Genomic DNA, 16,160 nt, shown 5'->3' with positions numbered 1-16,160 from the left:
TAACGTGAGTCAGTGCCCCTCAGCCAGCTCACATCCATGTGTACAGACCAAAGTGCCTATAAAAGTTCAGGCAACACCAGGACGTGGCTGGCTGGTGAGCCTTTGTCCAAGTGTCCTACAATCTCACCATGGACCCAGTTATCATTGCTGCCAGGGAGTTGGAAAGGATAAGCCAGAGACAGAGACTGGAAGAGCACAGATAGCCTTCTCAACCAGTGCCTGTTTCCCACAGCCTTGCCCAACCGTCATGTTATCTAACTTTTGCATAATATCCAATGTTATCTCTTACTATGAGCAAGGTTGTACAGCTTTTCATGTGCTTGAGATCCATTATTATTTTCTGTGAACTGCACGTTCCTATCCCCTGCCCGCCGTCTTTTGAACTGTTGATCTTTTTGTGTTTCCTTCTCTAACCTACTTCACATTTGTCCTAGTATCTGAGTTCAGGTATACATCTGACTTTATTTTGTCTGGATGGCTACCCAGTTGTCCCAATATCATATATGAAATAGTCCATCTTCTCATCAGTTTCAGATGCCAACTTTATCATATTAAAAAGTGTGTGTATACACACACACACATATATACATATATATATACACACACACACATATATATATATGTATGTGTATATATATATATATATATATATATATATGTATATATATATATATTGGACTTCTCTTTTTTTTAAAAAACCTTCTGATATCCTGTTTTTAAGAGTCTTGATTCAACTGATTCTCTGGTATCACACCTTAACTCTGTGCCTGTCACTGTGTGGGTCCTGGGATCACACAGGTGAACATGACCTTGTCCCCGTGGTCAGCAAGGGGCATCCGCCGTGTTCTTCCATTCCTCTCCTCTGGCTGCCACTCAACCACATCCACTGCTCTTTGCTGCCGGGGAAGCCTTGCACACTCAGATAAGGTCTGCCCACGCCAAGGCTGCCAACTCCAAGTGCTTCTACGTGTTCCATCCCTGGGCCTCAGAGGTCTGCTGGGTGCCCTGCCGGCTGGGGAGGACAGCCTCTTCAAGTCCAGGCCTCACTGTATCTGTTTTTCCTGGCCCTGCAGCAGCCCTGCCCTCACCTCAAGTTTTACCCTGACCTCTTGGACAGCTCCCTCAGGTTCTTTTCCTCACTTGTCAGCTTTCCCTAGTTGAAGAGACGGGGAGGGAGACACCGCTTTGTTTTCTCTGACCTCCTCTCCCTTCTCTCTGACCCCGCCCTCTCGCCCTCAATTCTCCCTTCTCCCGCCTTCTCCTTTTTCCCAGCCACAAAGCAAAAGCTTTCGCTTTTATGACTAGCAACAGAACTGGATCAGTCTGTCTGACTTTGCAGTCGGAAAGGGAGATCGTTTTCCCCAGCAACGTGATCAGGGGTGTGCGTGGACCAGCAGACCGTCGGCTCCTCGCCCCCCCTGCCCCCACCCCGAACGTGCCCGGGGTCCTGGCGCTACAACAGAAGAGTCTGTGTGCTGGAGAGCAAGTTTCCTGTCCAGCTAGACTGGATCCATCAAACTCAGTTAGACTCAACCAAGAACTGGGCTTTTCAAAACTTGCCTGCCATTACGGAGGCCAGCAAATCCCCACATTTTCTTTTTGGTCTTTCAACAGCCCCCAACAGAAGGCGTCACACTCCATAGTGATGCCTGATTTTGTCCATCCCAAGATGCCCATCTCTTTCGCACCTTTCCATCTCAGAAACCAGGATGCGTCTTACATTCGAGGCCCGGAGGAGAAAGCACTGTCGCTGTTTACATCGCAGCACGTCTTTCTTGGTGTCTTTTCGTCCTGTCTTTCTTAGGGCTAGGTAAAATAACGGTACCTCTCACAAAAGATGGCATCTTAAATTCGTGAACTACTACAATAATAAAAGCCTCTGTTTATTGAACCCGACGTGTGACATGGATTATTTCCTTCCATCATCACAACACCTCTAGGATGGAGGTATTATTACCCCTACCCTGCAGGGGAGGAAACTGATCAGGGTGGTAGAGCCGCTAGATCATATTCGCACGCCTGATCAATAACGCAGCCGGTATTTCATAAGGTCTACCCGGCCCACGCTGCTTCTAACTCTACTCGCTGTTCTTTCCACCACAAAAGATTCTGGGTCTTGTATAATAACAAGCTCTATTAAAAATGCAATGTGCAAGTGGCTACAATCAGTTAACAGCACGGGAAGTTCCCTGAGGGCTGATATGAGTTAAAATCCAAATTGACAGGGGGTGGAGTGGGCTACGGAGTAGAATCTAGAGCTGGAAGGAGTTCTGAGGTCAGAGGTGGGGTTGGGAGAGGCAGCGTGCACAGGGAAGGCATGAGAGGGGCTCAGAAAGGGAGATGAGAATGGGGAGGGCGCAGTCTCGGCAGATTTGCCCTGAAAAATCCCTCCTCTCGCGCAGGAGGACTGGCTCGGAGGGTTGGAAACAGTTCCCCAGATTCAGCCCAGCCCACCTCCCCCACCCTGAGGGTCTCCACAGCTGAGCCCTGTTCTTTCTAAGGTAGGAGGACAGTAAGAGGGAAATCGAGGGAGGGAGAGATACCAACAGGAACCCGCTTCCCCTTTTGCCCATTTAATGACTGAGACAGTCAAGTGCCTTTCCCTCTCTCTTTCTCTTAAAATGGGAACTCTCCACCTAAATATTTGCAGAATTCGTTTGGAGGAAGATACATGTGCTGTGAAAATAAATGTCCAGTGACAGGCCTCCATTTCATTTTTTGTATCTGGAGACCCTTGTGTATCTGTTGTTGCAAATGACATCCCTGGGTGCCAGGACGACGAGAAGGGAGTAGCACCTCTTTGAAAAGGGAAGAAAGAGATCTAGCAAGGCTCAGGTCCCACTGGCCCCTCAGCAGAGCTGGGGCACCCCTAGCAGCTGGCCACGGCCAGATGCCCACCGTGACGGCGGGCGCTTCCCAAGCATCCTATAGTGTCTTCCAACAACCTTCAGAGGAAAGGCTCAGAGACGCTGAGTGACCTGCCCAAGTTCCCCCAGGTAGTCGGTGACACAGGCAGGATTGAACCTGAGTCTGTTTGACTCCAGGGCCCTTAGATGACTCCACTAGACCGGCTGCCTGAATCGACAGACTCTCTGCTTGAGGTTCAAACTCTCTGTTCGAACCTGTTTTCAGGTTCAAGGGCTGCACCCTGCACCCTCCCTCCACCATCAACAGTGTTTGAGGCTGAGGCTGGGTTGAAGCCCCTTCTTCACCTGTACCCTTCCCTCGCTTCCAGTTGGACTCGGCCTCTGCTGTTTCTAGAAAAATTTATATCTTTGGGGAAAGACCAACAGTCTACCCAGTCCCTGCCCCCAGAAGCCCTCCTGGGCTTCAGGAAACGACCCCCTCCCCTGGCCACTCCACCTCCTGGACACCCGAGGAGTTCAAAATGAGTCCCCCCAGAATGTGCCACTTTGGCCTGGGGTTATTTGAGTTGAAGGCAATGGAGGCCCCCAAAGACACAGGAAGAGCTTTTTACCTCCCCCTCAACTGCCTAAAAGAATTTAGATAGGGGGCCTGGCTCACAGAGAGTTATTATCAGAGACAACTTTTACCTGAGAGACCCGTCTGCATAGCAGGGCAAACATCCCGTTACCAAACGTCTGCCCGGTGACTCACCCTTCTCTGCTTTGAAGCCCTAGGCCCTTATCGCATTCCTTAGCGGAGGCACATAAGCCTCCGCTGCCCTTGGGTCTCCTATCCTTAATGGGATCCCTGAACATATGTAATTATACTTGTTCTTCTCCTATTAGTCTGTCTGATGTCAGTTTGGTCATTAGACCAGCCAAAGAACCTAGAAGGCTAGAGGACGAATTTTTCCTCCCCAACAGGATGCAAATCAGGTAGGATAATAAATAATACCAACCTGTAGCTGAGCAATTTTATATTTCATTTCACATACTTCTCCTCATCCATTGACCCATGTGGTCCTGTGTGAACCCACCCCCCCCCCCCCCGCCCCGCCCCGCCCCGCCCCGGTGAGGAAGGTAACAAGGGCTACCCTTCTGGTTTTCCAGGCAAGGAAACTGAGGCCCAGAGAGGTAAGCTGAGTCCAGGGTCAGAGGAAGAGAGAGAGGGTAGGCTTGAGCCCAGCGTATTAAATCCCCAGAACCAGGGTACTTTCTAATAAGCCACTTTGCCTCCACAGAGCTCAGACCCCCGTGAGAGCTGGCTGGATCTCGTATTTTCTCTTTCTTTTTTTCTTTCGTGGCCGCACCACGCGGCACGCGGGCTCTTAGTTCCCCAACCGGGGATCGAACCTGTGCCCCCTGCAGTGGAAGCGCGGAGTCCTAACCACTGGACCACCAGGGAAGTCCCTGTATGTTCTTGAGTCAGCACAGCGGGGGAGACGGAGGACTGAGGGAGGAGGGAAGGGAGGGGTCAACAGAGGGCCGGATGAGGAGGCTGGAATCCTGGGAAGGGCAGGAGAAAGAAACCAGAGAGAAAAGCCAGACCGCTTGGGAATTGTCCCCGGGGTCCACAGAAACTCAAGGCTGAGGTGGAAAGGTGTCTTCTACCTGCCCAGGGCCCTGGAGAGAAAGGTACTTTACAGATGCTCTCTAGGAGGCTTGGGAAGAACACCGCCCTCCTTCCCAAGGCAGGCGGGGGGGTGGGGGTGGGGGGCTGCCCAGTTGCCCCGGTAGTGGCCTCATTGTGAGGTGGTTCTGGTCACAGGCCAGGGGGTTGAGGTGGGAGGAGACGGAAGTGGTGGGGGCAGTGGCAGCCTCCTGGGCTCTGCCTGCCCCCAGCCCCTGCCTGGGGCCTTCTGTCACCGCCACCACCATGGGCAGTGCGTACCACTGGGAGGCCCGTCGCCGGCAGATGGCTTTGGACCGGAGGAGGTGGCTGATGGCCCGGCAGCAGCAGCAGCAAGAGCAGGTGCATGAGAGGGGCCCCGTTCACCAGGGTCCTTCCGGGGACACGGAGGGGACGGGGAGGGAAGACGGACCCCAAGGAAGCCGTCTATTACCTGGTGAATGTTGTTTTGCTTGGGCTGGAGGAAAGCAAGGTCCTTCGATGTCTTGGATGGACCGTGTGTTTGTGTGTGTGTGTGTGTGTGTGTGTGTGTGTGTGTGTATTGGGGTGACTCAGCTTTGCTGTTGTACTAGGCTGAGGCCTCATGTGGGATTGAGGGGTCAGGCTCGGGAGGTTTTAAAGCTGCGCTGTCCAATAGGGTGGCCACCAGCCTGTGTGCTATATAGCCCTTGAGACGTGGCTAGTGAGACCGACGAACTGAATTTTAAACGTTACATACACTTAATTTATTTAAATATACTCTTTAAAACAAATTTTCATTTTACGTACTGGAACATTTTTAAGTATGTTCGGAACAACGTGGATATGCGAATCTACTTTTTCGACTGTAAATTATCTGAACTCTAAATATAGATCAAATATTTTAAACCAAAATGTAGTGTCTAAATCAAGATGTGCCGTTGAGTATAAAAGGCCCTCTGGGTTTTGAAGACTTAATACAAAAACAAAGACTATAAACTATCTCATTAATATTTTCATATTGGTTTTACGTTTTGGCTGTATTGGGTTGAATAAAATATATTATTACACTTAGTTGCACCTATTTCTTCTTACTTTGTTATGTGGCTAACAGCGCATTTTAAATTATATATGGCCCTCGTTATATTTCCATTGGACAGTGCTGTTTCAAAGCACGGGCAAGAGATTATTCTTTACCCTCTGGCACTGCAAACGGTTTTCAGTGCGCGCGCAGCTCCCAAGCTAGGAGGTAGAGTGGCCAGAGGCCGCTGTTTCCCGGGCAGGGGCTGTGCCGGGGGACACTGTTGCTATAGAAGCGGTCCTTGGGTGTGGGTGGGTGAGGGGAGAGAGCTCAGGCTCCAGCCTCAGCCTCCAACTCCAGGGAACAGAGACCCTCCAGCCACCTCCACCTCTGGATTCCCTTGCCTTGCTCCCCTCAGTGTCTCTGGCAGGGGGCGTGGGGTGGGTGACTGGGTAGGGAGGGAGGAGGATGCCACTTGCGGGGCGCTTCTTGACAGGAACTGAAGAAACTCCAAGAAGAGGAACGGCAATCTGAAAAAAAACCCCAGCCATCTCGGGAGTCGCCGCAGGAGTCGCAGCCACCGCCGGCGCCATCACAGTCGCCACCCGCGCAGCCGCAGCCGCAGCCGCAGCCTCCGCAGGTACCCGAGCGGCCGCCGCCGCCGCCGCCGCCGCCGCCGCCTCAGCCAAAGCCACAAAATGCCCAAGACCCTCTTACTCAGCGCACCTCCCGGTACATTCTCCAGGATTGCCAAAGGCCAGGCCCCCACAAGGACCGATTCCAAGGAGGGGTGATGAACCCTCAAGGTCCAGGTAAGTGAGATGCCCGGGAGCGAGCGGGAGACAGTGAGGAGAGAGCCCCTGGCTATAGCCCACAATCCACATCTGTCACCCCACCCTTTGACCCTCCCCGGCACCCTTCACCTTTACTTGGGGGGGGGGGGTCACTCTCTGAGCGGATTTGCACCAAGCGAGAGCTGCAGAGAAACCCGCTGACTTCCGCAGAGGGTGGCTCAGAAGTTGTCAGTCCCTTCTCCAGGGTGAGGGTGACAGACGGGGTCGGGTCGGCCAGAGGGTGGGATAGGAGGTGTGGGCTTAGCAACGGATATCCTGAGCCCTGGGGAAGGGGGGGGGGTCTGGAACAGGGAAGCACCGGTCGGCTTCCTAGTGGAGAATTCTCAGTGGGGGCTGGGACTTTGCCTTGCCCCAGCTAGGGGCCTTGGCCTGCCCCCAGACACGTGGTAAAGAGTCCAGCTGTGGCACGTGCCATCCTCAGGAACTGCCAGATGAGTAACGTGTGCTTCGTTTCGTCATCAGGTTTCAGGAAATCTAGCCCAGATACACACTCCAAGTACCCACGACTCACGGTGAGACGGCCTCAGAGTGTGAAAGGCAGCTAGAGCCTGGCTGCGTGTCTGAGCGTGCTTGCGTGTAAGTGCGGGTGGAGTCTAGAAAGGCTTCCTTGGCAGGAATCGGGAGAGGGGACTGAAGTTATTCAGTCACTTCTGGACGGCCCGTTCCTCCCTTCCACGCCCCCATAAAAATGTCTCTGTAGGCCCTGTTGCTCACCACTCAGTATAAGTGAAGGAGCTGACGATCTAGTTGGAAAGATAGGACAGGTGCCAGAGAAGCAAAATCAAGGGGCCGTTTGAAATGCTGATCGGGGGTAGAGCCAGCTGGAGCGGGAGGACGGTAAGACGTGAAGTCAGAGGTGGTGGTCTCCGTCAGGGGGTCTCCGATCACCACTCTCTGGGAGCACGACTCACATCTCTGAGCCTCAGCTGCCCCACCCGTAAAATGAGACTGATAATACCGCCTCCTCAACAGAGGTGGCACGAGGACTGAATTAAAAGGGAAAGCATCCAAAGCACTTAGCTTACAGCCTGGCTCACTGTGGCCCGTCAAACCCAGGAAGACTCTTTTTTGAGAGTCTTGAGAATTACATAAAACAGGATAAGCTTTGGAAAGAAGCTTTTCTTTCCTGACTCAGGTGCACGGGATGGGAGAACCCGATCCTGGCCCTTTAAGAGGAGGCCGGGGCTGCTACATTTCACTTCCATTACTCTGGCTTCAGAGGGCCTAAGACAATGTTCTGAAACCAGCAGGCCCGGGAGCTGCTAACTAACCCGTTTTGCCTCCTGTCTCTCCCTCTTCTCAGTCAACGAATTACATCCAGCAGTGGTGATTCAGAGACAGACACCCCACCCCCGCCCCAAGACCCCACTGGCCATCAGCAAACATCAGATGAGCAGCCCCACCTTCTTACCTCCCAGCAACATCTCCACTTCAAAAGCCAACCCCTCCTGATCCACTCTGGCGGGGGAGGCTAGCTGGGAATAACACGTGATCTCTTCCCGGAAAGAATCAAGACCCTGGCTGGGCTCCCTGAGGCCGAGATGAGGGGGAGGGGGCAGGAAGACCCACGAAGAGGATGGAGACGGTGCGAGAAGAAAGTGGAGGGCGATTCCATGCTTCTCCAGGCAAAGCCAATGGGAGAACTTGGCCTTGGGCCCCCCCCCAGGTCTACAGCTCCACCACTGGCCCTTATTTAGCAGCGATAGGCCTGCTGGGGGCTCAGGTTTGTGACTCTCACTGGAGCCACCAGCCCGTCCTCCTGGCCGACGCTTATTGAGATGCATCTGGGGAAGCGGGGGTTGCGTCACACCAGAGCGGACCTGGGACCTGGGGCAGCATCAGGGAGAAGTGGCAGGCAGGGGCCTCCCCCAAGTCCGGTGTCACGCCTGGTCCACTGTGGGCGCTCCGCTGTTGAACGGTCGATGGTTGGAAGGGATGGAGAGAAAGAACTCAGAGGAAAGGAGGACTGTAGCCTCAGGCACGGGACACCGGACCTTGGGAAGAGGGCGACTCGCCCCCGCAAATCCACAGGCCTCTTCCTCCCTGGGTCTCAGCCTTTCCATGTAGCAGAGACAACCGAGAGGCTCTGGAGGCCCCAGGCAGCCCCCTCACCACTTCCTGAAACTGACACCTGGGGTCCCCCAGCCCCGCTCCCTCTTCCACTCTTGACTGGTCAGGGGGGAGCCTGGGTCCTTTCACTGCTGCAGCATCGCCTTTGGGTGAGACTGAAGGCGCCTCTCAGCGCAGCGTTTCCTGAGAGGAGCAGTTGGGGGAGGCGAAGGAGCGGGGGCGCACAGAACGGGAGCGTGAACGTTGGGAGGGACTCAGAGATACACAACGAGGGAAAGGGAGAGGGCGAGCTCCCGGGAGCAGTCTCCCAGAAGGCACGGAGGCAGGGCGTGTTCCCGCGGGGCTCAGGGACCGGGGAAGAGACCCTGAGGCCCACTCGGATATTAAGAAACAGGCTGTGAGATGGGGAGCGTCCACCAGCTCCCTTCCCACTCACAGGAGCCTTTTATTTTCCTTTCTTAAACACCGTTAAGCAGAGTTTATTGACTCCAATGTAAGTCCATTACATTTGGCGAACTCCACCCAGCGTGAGCTCCAGCCTGGCCCTCGCGGACTTCCGGGCTCTTACCAGCGCCACCTCGACGCGACGCCAGTTACCCAGGCGTGGAAGCGCGCAGACAGCACCAACTCCTTCCTTCCCCTCATCCCCCCGGCCGGCTTCTCACCCGGTTCTGGCCCCACGTCCCCTTCTCCGGTCCTTCCTACTGCAAACTCAGCTTTCCCTGCTACTCAAGCTCACCTCTCTGCCTGTCTGAGTGATGGAAACCGTAACCGCCTTTAGTGAGCAAACACAATTCCTGCTCGCCTAAAGAACCCGGGGGGTAGGGGGTGGGGGTGGGGTTGCCTGGGGCTTCGCGTCGTCTGAGTGACAGCAAAGAGGGGACGGCCTAGACCAGTCCCGACGGATACGCAGCTCCGGACTGTCAGCGCCCGAAGGAGAGCACAGGCCTCTGGGAGCAGAGGGTGCCCTGGGGCTAGGCTGGGGGTGCAGCGGAACCCAGCAGTTTGGCTTCACCTCTGCAGGTTTCCAGCGGGAGAGCAGCTGCACCCACCGTTTGACCTGCCTGTGTCCACTCACATGGGCTCAGGCTTGTGGCCTCCTTCGATAAAAACCTTTTAAAATGACTCTGGCTTTGTCTCTGTTTTTCCTGTGCAGGCCCAGGGGGTGCCCGGTGCCTCCCTTCCTTCCCCTCCCCTCCTACTTTGCTTCCTGCTATGAAGAGAATAATAAAACTGCTTTCTGGAGAGGAGAAGCTTTAGCTGCAGAACAGCTCTGACTTCCTGGGGACCCAGACAGTCTTGAACCAGGAAGGCTGCAGGGCCAAAGGGCCTTGGCCAATCTTGCTGTCAGATGGGTGGGGCGGGGGGGGGGGGGGGACGACGACGACGACAAGTTACCAGGCGAGAAGCAGGCCATCACCATCACTCTGTCACACGACCAAAGCAGGGCGGCCTAGGAGAGCACCTACGGTTCCCTAAAAGGCCCTGGGGACAACACTGGCTGTCCCCCACGTCACTTCCTCATTACCAGGTGGAGAACTTGGAAAGGATCCATGTATTAAAAGCCAGACAAAATGAAAGCTTTCTCCACATTCAGGCAGGAGGAAGGTCTTCCCTGGACGAGCTGGGCAACCAAGGTGCTCAGCACAGAAAGTGTGGGGGCCCCTCCATGCCTCTGAGGCAGCTCTGAGGAAATGTCAGGTCAGACTTTCCTCAGGACCAAGGGGAATATCTGGTGCTGGCCTCGAGAAGAACCAGGCTTCCGTTCCTGTGGAAATCAGAGAGGGTGTGAGGCTGTGTGTGTGTGTGTGTGTGTGTGTGTGTGTGTGTGTGTGTATGAAGTTAACGTCCACAGAAAGCTTCCTCTGCTGGGGGTGAACAGGGGGAGGGTATGATAAAGCAGGGCTTTTCCTCTGGCAAAGTCACTCTCGTCCTGTTGGGTGCCACGGAGTGGTGGGAGATACAGACCAGGCCGGCAGGTGCCCGGAGCTCGACGACAGCAGACAGGTCACGGCGGGCGAGGGACCAGCAAGTGGGGCTTGGATGTGTTTCCCCGGCAGTCCACATATTCGTAGCTCTGGAAGACCAGCTGCTCTGAATGGCTCAGGTAGGAACAGGTCAGGGTGCCCCTGGAGAGGAAACAGGGCTTTGTTTTTTTTTTTTTTTTCCTTCCAAAAAAAAACACAAACCAGTTTTATTCTGAAGATTACAGAACTTGAGCCTTGACCCCACCCAGCTTCCACTTCCACCGATCTAAGGATCTGCAGTTGGGGCAGGAGTGAGACGAGGAAGTAGGGAGGGGAGGGGAGAGACCTGGCGGCGGCAGTAAGATGGCGGCTGAAGTGCTCATGCCACCCGAGGTCTGGGCTTCACCGTCTTTACTCCTCCACACCACAAGGGTCTGGGAGGAAGAGGAAAGCCCCGGCCCTGCTCTGCTCTCTGGGGAGGGCTGGCTTCCTCAGACCAAACCCGGCCCTTCCTGCTGCTCCCCACTCCGCCCGCCCGCCGGCCGAAGCACCTGGGCCAGCTGCCCCGCCCCCGCCCAGGGTTCCGGGCAGATCTGCGGCTGTCACGTCAGTAGCTCACAAGCAAGGTGGGCCTTAGGGGAGGGGCTGGACCTGCTACGGCCAAGAGCCGACACAGACTCACGGGATTCGCTGCGATGACTCTCCTCCCACGGGGGGGCAGAAATGGGAGAGGGGTACCGGGGCTCCAGGCCCTACTTACTGGATGTGCAGAAGCACGTGGTGGACTTTGATTTTCAGCCAGGTACAGATCTTGCTGAGAGAGACAGAGACAGAGAGAGAGAGAGAACCCGGGCCCACGTTTCACACACTGAGCAGCCTGTCAGACAGCTCGGAGGAGACCTGCAGTCTCAGCCCCCCCTTGCCTCCTCTCCAGCAGGGGCCCCACAGGCCACCCCCACCCCTTCCCTCTCCCTCTGCCCAAGGTGAGCCTGTCGCCCCTGCTGCAATATCACGCCTCCAACCCCCACTGGTTTGGCCCAGGCACGGGCTGGCCTCTCCCTTAGTAGGAAACGGGTGAGTCGGGCTGACGAGCCCGAGGTCATATATCGTAAGCATTAACCAGATTCTAGCCTGGCTCTCATTCCAGTCCAGGTCCAAACAGGCAGAGGCTGGGGACCCTCAATGCCTGGACGTTGCAGTCTTGGCCACAAGAGTGCAGGCCACACGCTGACTGCAGGGCTGGCTAAGCAATCAGAACATCTGGTGGGAATTCAAACCGGGTTCCCAGCCGGGAAAGAGGCTAAGGGAGAAGGGATCAAGGGCTACTCACTATGTGTTCTCGTCCCATATCCTGTTGGCCACCGTATACAACATCTGTCAACCAAACGGGTGTAGGGTTAGCCCCGGCTCCAGCCACCCCATTCCTCCCGCCACCCGCGTCCACACGCAGCCGTGGGCAGGGCTGGCCAGCAAGAGGGAGTCACCTGCTCACTGGCCAAAGGGCCGATGCGGAGGAGAAGGCGGTTGGAGACCTGCCCCACCACGAGGGACAGGTGCAGAACCTCAATGGTCAGCTGGGTCACAGCCACGGGGTAGTAGTTGTTATTGGAGATGCTCAAGATATTCTGGGGAGGGAGACAGGGAAAGGAAGGGGCTAGGGTAGCACCGTCCTTGGCAAGAAGGAGTCAAACGGTTTCAAAACCCCGCAGCCTGATTGAGCCCCACCCCCAACATGGGCCTCAGCCGCTCGGGCCCCAGGGCCAGGAGCCCCTCCGAGGGGCTCCTAATGGCGAGGGGTCACCTTTAACTGAGACAGTAAGCTTAAGACGTTAAGACATTAAGACATTAAGCTAAGACGTTCAGCTTAAGACATTAAGACATCAAAATCCAGTCTCGCCCTGCAAGGCTCTCTCTCTTCAGTCCTGCCCACCCAGGGAGTCTCAGGCACACCACCCCGACTGCGCCCAGTGATTTATGGCTCTGGCCTCAATTCTAACCCCTCACAGTTCCAATCCTGCACAATCTGTTAGGGGGCTCATGGTTGCTCCTGCTTCTCCCCAGGCTTCTGACATCCTCTGGGTGCCATAAGATCCCTGGCTACCGATGCCCAGGGTGAGAACACTGGACAAGGGCTACAGAGGAGTGTTGCCAGGAAGGTGGGGTCGGAGCCCAGGGGCACAGACACCCACCCACCGTTATATTGAGGTGGATATCGGCCTCGTCAACGGTCACCGTGGAGGAGTTGAGGCCTACAGGCTGCACGGCGATAGTCCGGGGAAACAGGAAAAAGACGATGAGGGAGGAGGTCACCAGGCAGATGAACACTGCCAGGAACACGAAGAGCTTCCTGTGGGAAAACAGGACCCGGGGTAGAGGAGTGGAGAAGTCTGGACACCAAGGCAGCCTGGGCCGGGGGCGTTCAGACACTCTTCTCTCTATATAAGGCTCTCCTCCGAGTTCCCCCTCACAACTGTACACTTAGCTCCCCAGATGTGGAGGACCAACCTAGGCTCAGATGTGGCCCAGAGTGGGTAGGAGCACCGGATTGAGAGGCTGGCAGCCCGGCTTCCATTCCCAGCTCTGTGTACCCACTGGCCCAGCAACTCTGAACAACCCGCTTAACCGCCCTAAGCCTCAGTTTCCTTGTCTATAAAATGGAGATAATTGTACCTACCTCATACAATCTGTTATGGGCTAAGGCATGAAAAGGCACCAATCCCTGGTCCTGGCACATAGCCAAAGGCTCAACCAATGCTAGCTATTCTCACTGGAAGAAGTAAGCCCATGTGAATTTTTTTTTTTTCCATGTGAATTTTGACAGTTCTGAATTTTAATATTCATATTCAGAACAAGACATCATCTGTCTATCTAATTCAAAATTGAGATATGCATTAAAGAGAGAGCACCTTGTTAGCATTTTCTAAGGGGCACTGCCAGATTCGGCTTCTGGTGCACTGGTGGGGGTAGGCTGGGTGGTGGCCCCCCCACGGAAGCTGAGGACCCTGGGAGGAGGTTGCAGGGATCTATGTCAAAGGACCCAGATGACAAACAGGGTCATGGGCCCCCCAGTGAAACTCAGGGCTGCCTCTGAGGTTCTGAAGTGTCCCAGAACAGAGAGCAACTGGTTTCCCATCTCTACCGGGAAAAGAACAAGCAGGTCTGAGCTACCATAGCAAAGGAAGTTCTTAGGAAAAATCACTTCCCCAAACCAATTGCAACCAGAGCCACTCCCTCCCTCCTGGAGGGACTTGCAGAGTCAAGAGGTCCTCTCTGTCTTCAAAAGGGAGCCATGCTTCTTGGAAGCAGTGATGCTTAGGACACCAAGAGGCCTCAGGTGGCATCTGCTGTGCCCCGAGCTTCTTAAACTAGGAAAATCCTTGGAAACAGGGAGCTAATACGTCTGAGGCCAGTGAGGCTCAGGCTTTCTGGGGGAGAACCAATGGAGAAAAACTGGGGGGGGAGGGGGATTGGGGGAGACAAAGAGGAAGAGCCCCCAGGGGCAATGCCTACAGAGCTGGGATAGGAAGAGGGGCTTACGTGTGCCTGGGCTTCAGCCTCTGGTCCCCATAGGGGATGAGGGCCACCAGCTGCTTCTCTAGTTCTGTAGAAAGAGGGTGAGAGGGAGGGCCAAGAAGTGTCCATGACAAATGTTTCCTGTGCCAGCCTGCCAGAAGCACCCCTCCATCCCACAGAGCAGTGTCAGAAGCATGCCACCTCTGCCTCAGAGCAGGACTGGGAATACTGGGCTGTTGGCAGCTCAGCTTTGCCATCTCTAGAATGGAGGTGAGATTTTCATTAACAGGTGTGAAGAATTTCTGCACGTCACCACAAATCAGAGAAGCCCAATTTCTTTGGAGAGGTCATTATAACTTCCTGAATCCTAAGGCAGTGCTGCTAAGAGAGCAGAGAGGCTGGAAATTCCTTGGGTTTGGGCGGTACAACCAGAGCAGGAGGGGGGTCTCTGCAGCGAGCCCAGGGAGGGTTAGCGTCTCCCTGGCTAGCCTGAAACTCAGGGACTAGGAGCTGGGAGACCCAACCCCATCCAAGGAGACTCAGAGGGGCCTGGTGCTGGCCAGCTGGCTGCTAAGAGCTTTTCCTGGATCCCAGGCTACTTCCAGAGCCTGGGGCCACTCACCTCGAGGGATCTCCCCACTGCCCTGGCAGGTGGGACAAGTCACAAAGCTGACACCAGCAGCCCTTTCACAAGGCACACAGGAACAAAAAGGCTTGCTGCTGGTGGTGCTGGAGTAGCTGGCAGCCTTGCTGCCAAAGGCTGGGTCGGGGGACAGGATCGACTTGTTCTCATTCTCCCGAGAGCCCAGCTGGGAGAATGTCTCACCCATTGTTCAGGGGTATTTTTCACTGATGAGAAAAGAACAAAGTTCAGTTAGCACTGATGCCGGGTGTCACTCTGGTTTTAGGTTCTTGAGATTGGCAAGGAGCCCCACCACAATTTCAGCAAGCTCAAGCCTAAGGAAGTGAGGGTGTGGAAATTCAAGCAGTTACACACGACTCTTGGATCAGGAATCTCAATGCATTTCAACCCTTTTTTTTATTGTAGGAGAGCTCAATCGGCCTACAAGAGGGAAAAGCAAAGCAGAAGTTATTTCACTTTAAGGGAATTTCATAAGTGAAAGGCAGAGCACTTAATTTTGTTCTGGAAAAGTTGCTGAGCTGTCATTCACTGCAAGGGAAGGAAGTTAGATAGGCCTTGGGGGCAGCAGCCAGGAGAGCCCCTTCATCCTCTGCGACAAGATGACTCTGAACATGTCTCCAGAGCACCCGGGCAGAAATGCCTGAGGCTTCCAGCCTGGGTGTGGAAGGAAAGTGTCCATTCCTGAGCCTGGGCAGGTGCTGGCGTAATAGGAAGGCAGGGATTCTTTGGAACAAGAAAGAAAAAGGAGGCTAGGCTGGCCACAGGTGTGGCTAAAAACCCTAAAATGATTGTGGAAAGGAGCATAAACCTCTTCCGCTTGTTTTCTGAGTTGGGGTGGGAAAGAATGTCTGGGGGAGGGTGGTAGCAATTTCAGGGTCAGTCCTTCACTAGGACGAGTCACAGCTAACTCCAGATTCTTCCCAAAAGACTGGTGGCAAATGAGTGGGCAAGGTGAGCTGAACTCAGACCTTCTGGGCTTAAAATAAAGGAAGCCTCACCTGGTTTAGGTCTGAGATCCTGGGCTCCTCTCAGCTGCAAGAGGGCTAGAGATTTCTGGAGTACGTCTTTGGGGAGGAGGGCCTGTAAGGCAGGGTGGCTCCAGGGGCCACCAGTCCCCTTCCCGTAGAGTCCTGGGGACCGATTGCACCGCGTTGGAGCAGGTGGGGAGCAGCGACCCTGGCCTCCCCAGAGGCTTCACGCCCTACTCTGGGGCTCAGCCATGGGCTGCGGGGTCGCAGCGGACTGAGAGGCTAAGATTTCATTGAAGGAGGATTTTAAGTCCCACCAGACACCCCGAGAGGCCGTTAGTAGAGCTTGGAAGCTGCGTGTTGGGCTAGGAGGAGGCACAGAAGGGGCCTGGGCCCTTGCCTGCCAAAGGGAAAGAAGGGAAGGAGGGTCCCGAATCGCCTTACCCCCGGGTGACCGCAGCAACAGAAACGCCTGCAAAGCAGAATCGAAAGTGCGGGAGCCGGGGTTTCGCCCCAGGCTTCGGCTCAAAGCCTTGGGAAGCTCCGCCCCGGCTCCTCCGGACCCGCCCCTCCCTCCCAGGGCCAGCCTCTCTCGACACAGCGGCCAGAAAATTTCTCCGTTCTTCAAAG

General features: G+C 54.9%; 2 protein-coding genes across 6 annotated transcripts; one reads left to right on the top strand and one right to left on the bottom strand.

Annotated features, from left to right (window-relative positions):
- Positions 1 to 4,782: 4,782 nt before the first annotated feature.
- LOC137754256 (coiled-coil domain-containing protein 200-like) lies at positions 4,783 to 9,249 on the top strand. 5 transcript variants are annotated; one of them, XM_068529783.1, is made up of 3 exons: positions 4,783 to 4,878; positions 6,012 to 6,327; positions 7,673 to 9,249. In XM_068529783.1, the coding sequence occupies exons 1-3, from the start codon at positions 4,783 to 4,785 to the stop codon at positions 7,819 to 7,821; spliced, it is 561 nt and encodes a 186-aa protein (XP_068385884.1). In that variant the 3' UTR covers positions 7,822 to 9,249. The 5 variants fall into 5 exon arrangements, 1 of the variants encoding a protein (XP_068385884.1); XR_011071787.1 differs by lacking the exon at positions 4,783 to 4,878 and adding an exon at positions 6,832 to 6,881 and having other exon boundaries at positions 6,195 to 6,327; positions 8,916 to 9,249; XR_011071786.1 differs by lacking the exon at positions 4,783 to 4,878 and adding an exon at positions 6,832 to 6,945 and having other exon boundaries at positions 6,195 to 6,327; positions 8,916 to 9,249.
- Positions 9,250 to 9,800: 551 nt separating this feature from the next.
- Positions 9,801 to 16,049, bottom strand: TMEM106A (transmembrane protein 106A). The gene is made up of 8 exons (XM_068529771.1): positions 15,975 to 16,049; positions 14,542 to 14,768; positions 13,944 to 14,007; positions 12,600 to 12,753; positions 11,891 to 12,031; positions 11,737 to 11,780; positions 11,167 to 11,220; positions 9,801 to 10,568 (listed from the first exon to the last, which is right to left on the bottom strand). Exons 2-8 carry the CDS (start codon positions 14,747 to 14,749, stop codon positions 10,448 to 10,450), a joined length of 786 nt encoding a protein of 261 aa, XP_068385872.1. The 5' UTR covers positions 14,750 to 14,768; positions 15,975 to 16,049; the 3' UTR covers positions 9,801 to 10,447.
- Positions 16,050 to 16,160: the final 111 nt, after the last annotated feature.

The sequence above is a fragment of the Eschrichtius robustus genome, chromosome 20, assembly GCF_028021215.1.
Source record: "Eschrichtius robustus isolate mEscRob2 chromosome 20, mEscRob2.pri, whole genome shotgun sequence".
Classification (NCBI taxonomy): domain Eukaryota; kingdom Metazoa; phylum Chordata; class Mammalia; order Artiodactyla; family Eschrichtiidae; genus Eschrichtius; species Eschrichtius robustus.
The sequence above is the reverse complement of the archived record's forward strand: the minus strand, read 5'-3'. Positions and strand labels throughout refer to the sequence as shown.

Coding starts and splice junctions, on each gene's coding strand:
- LOC137754256 (XM_068529783.1), top strand. CDS start 4,783: ATGGGCAGTGCGTACCACTGGGAGGCCCGTCGCCGGCAGATGGCTTTG. Junction 4,879..6,011: donor AGCAGCAGCAGCAAGAGCAG/GTGCATGAGAGG, acceptor GCTTCTTGACAG/GAACTGAAGAAACTCCAAGA. Junction 6,328..7,672: donor GATGAACCCTCAAGGTCCAG/GTAAGTGAGATG, acceptor CCCTCTTCTCAG/TCAACGAATTACATCCAGCA.
- TMEM106A (XM_068529771.1), bottom strand. CDS start 14,749: ATGGGTGAGACATTCTCCCAGCTGGGCTCTCGGGAGAATGAGAACAAG. Junction 12,754..13,943: donor AGGCTGAAGCCCAGGCACAC/GTAAGCCCCTCT, acceptor GTTTTCCCACAG/GAAGCTCTTCGTGTTCCTGG. Junction 11,781..11,890: donor GCCCTTTGGCCAGTGAGCAG/GTGACTCCCTCT, acceptor TTTGGTTGACAG/ATGTTGTATACGGTGGCCAA.